Here is a 3,438-nt window from a genome sequence, read left to right as displayed (position 1 = left end):
CCCTAGGAGGAACAACAATATGAACTAACCAGTTCCCCCAGAGCTCCTTAGAACTAAGCACCAATCAAAGAAAACACATGGTGGGACATGTGGCTCTAGCTGTATATGTAGCTGAGGATGGCCTAGTCAGGTCATCAATGGGAGGAGAGGCTCTTGGTCCTATGAAGGCTCTATGCCTCAGTGTAGGGGAATGCCAGGGTGGGTTGGTGAGCAGGAGGGAATAGGGAGAGGATGTTTTCGGAGGGGAAACCAGGAACAGGGATAACATTTGAAATGTAAATAAAGAAAATATCTAATAAAAAAGAAAAAAGAAAAAGAAAGAGCAGTCAGTGCTCTTAACCACTGAGCCATCTCTCCAGTCACAAAGACTTTATTTTTATTTTTACTTTATTTGTAGTGGAATCAAACACAAAGTCTTGCTTTTCAAGTGCTATGCCAGTGAGCTACAAACCCAGCCCGTGATTATATTCTCAGTGCATATAAACTCATTTAATCTTCTAGCCAAGCCTAGCTGAGACATTGTGCAGTGTGTGCTTGACCAAGCTGACATCAGTTCTCAGCTCAGAGCTGCGCTCTAGCCGTAGCATCCTGGAAAGATTTAGGTTGGTTGACATCCAAGCCTGCCACTGTGACCTAAAGGCTCCATTACCTAGCATGCATGCCATTCTGTTCACAGGGCTCAGCTGTGTCTTAGTTCATGCTATGACCCTCAGAATCATGTGTACCAAATCAGCATATATTTCATCCCTTATCCCAAATCTCTCAGGGCTTTTTGCCACATTTGGGGAAAAGCTGACATTGCTAAGGAACCACCTTTCCCCACCTTTTAGTCTTAAAGGGTCAGAGTGTTTTCTTATTTGGGAATCTGATTTTTTTTTTTTTAAGCAAGTTTTGCCTCAAGTTGGGAGCAAATGCGTTGTAGAAAAAATTCATTCCAATCCTGGGTTTCTACCCCACCTTTTACCATTCAGTTCCTGGATAGGAGACACCCGTGACTTTTATATATTTTATTAGACTTTATTAGCACTAATGGTGGGCAGATATCTACTCTCTATGCTATTAAAATTTATATTCTATTGATAACCCAAGTTATTACTGTGTTTCATCTTGACTGCTCTTAACTCCAATTGGCCTGCTCTCATGGCTATGCCTTCTTGACTCCTAACCCATGTTCTTTTCCTCTCTTCACCTTCTCTCTCTCATGGTTCTTCTCAGACCCCAAGCCTGGGATCCCAAGACCCTCCTTTGACTCTTCTATCCAGCTATTGGCTGTTGGCATCTTTATTCGCCAATCTGGGATAATGTAGGGGGCATGTTACATGGGGTCACCTGGGTCTACTTGTGTTCTCTAGAAGCAACCAGTATTTAGCATAGCAAAAGACAAAGCCTAGATGCATGGTAGCTTTTGTATTTGTATACAGAATGATGCTTCAGAAAGATTAGTTAACTTCCCTGTGGTTTTAGAGTTAGTGGTATATATTCAGGATTTGGACCAAGACTCAACTCTGGCTCAGGATTGTTTCACTACTCCAGGGTAGAGTAGGGTCTGGGACATGCACAAGCCCTGCCATGCTTTCAGCCCGCACATCGAGATGTTCTCATCCAGGTGAAAGGGGCTCGGTAACAAAAGAAGTGAGACTGTTGTTTTAGGTCTTCTCACTGAGTGTGACTAGAAGATGAAATGAAAGAAAGAAGGGCAGCCTTTCTCCATTGTTTTGATTGGTGTGAGTTGGGAGCAAAGGGGGTTGATGAGATGTTCATGTGATCCTTGGGGAGTTTTTAGCTTTAGGCACAAAGGCTATGAGGTCCTAGCCAAGATGTGAGGGTCTCATCTGTGAGAACACACACATTGGAAAGCAGAAATGGTTTCCAGGATTCAGCAACAGGATGGAAGGGCTGCCAGATGTCATGGGAGCAGCCAGAGGCCCTGGCTTCCAGTGGGTGTGAGAGGGTGGTGAACCCATTATCCCAGAGTGCAAGCTCATGTGCAGGGGACTCTGTGGAGCTCAAAGAATAAGGCTTATGCCCAGGGAGCTGTGGTGCAAGTGCAGTGGGGGCCGGGGGCGGCAGCTGCTGCAGTGGAGATCCCATTTCCTCTTCTGTACATCCCTTGCAAAGATGGAGCACCTTGGAGGAGTATCAGCACAACAGGAGAATCCTACTAGGAAGGAGAGACTAACAGAAGCTGTGGAGCATGGATAGAGGGCTCAGAGAGTGGGCAGTGGTATACTCGCCCCTGGTATACACTAGCGTTCCTTCCTCACAGGATCCTGAGGTGGAGTTCTCACCCTTCTGCAGCTGGCCTAGAGCTGGGACATCAAAGCCCAGGGGAACCACAAAGGGTTTTAAATGAGCAACATGTTGAGGAGTCTTGTGGTCAGGCCAAAGATGGGGGTCAGATCCAAGGCAACAGTTTAAGGGGAAAGCCCAGCCCAGGCAGTGTGCTGGCTGGTGACCCCATGGATGAGCACTGGCAGTCTCTCAGCAGGGTGTCCGACAGAGAATGAAGGGCTCATTGTCTTTATGAGTGCCGGCTAGAGTACCATGTGTGAGCATGTGGGGCATGCATGCCAACAGCCAGCTGTGAGCCAAGGACTCAGAGGAGCACTCTTCCCTAAGCTTGCCTCTCACTCAAAAGGAACCACATGGCATCTAGCAGTCAGGTATAACCATAGTCAGTGTTCTTGTGTCTTCCGGACTTTTCTCTTTTCTGATTCAAACTGAAGTGCACATTCATGTTTACTTAATTCATATAGAGGTGACCAACATTTAATAGTTTGTGTAGTTTTTGTCATTTAAGATGCCATTGCCGATTTTACTTACCAGCAATCTAATGGATGTATAGCACTCCATTCTGAGGACACACCTAACTTTTACCAGACTTTCCCTGGTACAAGTGTAAGGACTGATTCCTTCCTTCCTTCACCCCTCCCTCATGATGGCTTTCTGTTTTGCAGTATTGCTGGAAGCCTGGTGTACTCTTACATCACTTTCACCGAAGAGCAGCTGAGCAAGCAGTCAGAGGCCAATAACAAGTTGGACACGAAGGGGAAAGGAGCAGTGTGACCTCCGCAGACCAGAAGACGCTGAGGCCTCCTGGTTGCAGGGAACCAGTATTCCTTTGCAATTATACAACCCTGGGATTGACTGCTGCCTTTGAAAATTTATTGACTGTATGTTAACTATGTTTGAATTAATTTATATCAGACTGGAAAATGTACTGGGTGGATATTAATTTATTTTTTTCCTCTGACAGTGAAACATCAGTGTTTTGAAATCCTTTGCTCTATAGCTTTCTATCTGGGTGACCCTGGCAGTAGATAACAGTGTATTCCAGCTAGAGCTGCCTTCCAGTGGGCTGTCTCTGGAGACTATGTAGCTGGAAATGCAGCTAAGGATCTGAAATTTCTCTTTCTCCTCCTCCTCCTCCTCCTCCTC

At 45.8% G+C, this 3,438-nt stretch overlaps 1 protein-coding gene across 1 annotated transcript in view; it reads left to right on the top strand.

The window, feature by feature from the left end:
• Positions 1 to 3,298, top strand: part of Slc35d1 (solute carrier family 35 member D1) — a 44,858-nt gene extending 41,560 nt beyond the window's left edge. Inside the window, exon 12 of the mRNA XM_021200655.2 lies at positions 2,958 to 3,298. Coding sequence (XP_021056314.1) covers positions 2,958 to 3,066 — 109 coding nt within the window. The 3' untranslated portion in view covers positions 3,067 to 3,298. The remainder of the gene's footprint in view (positions 1 to 2,957) is intronic.
• Positions 3,299 to 3,438: the final 140 nt, after the last annotated feature.

The sequence above is a fragment of the Mus pahari genome, chromosome 6 (assembly GCF_900095145.1).
Source record: "Mus pahari chromosome 6, PAHARI_EIJ_v1.1, whole genome shotgun sequence".
Lineage (NCBI taxonomy): Eukaryota > Metazoa > Chordata > Mammalia > Rodentia > Muridae > Mus > Mus pahari.
The sequence above is the reverse complement of the archived record's forward strand: the minus strand, read 5'-3'. Positions and strand labels throughout refer to the sequence as shown.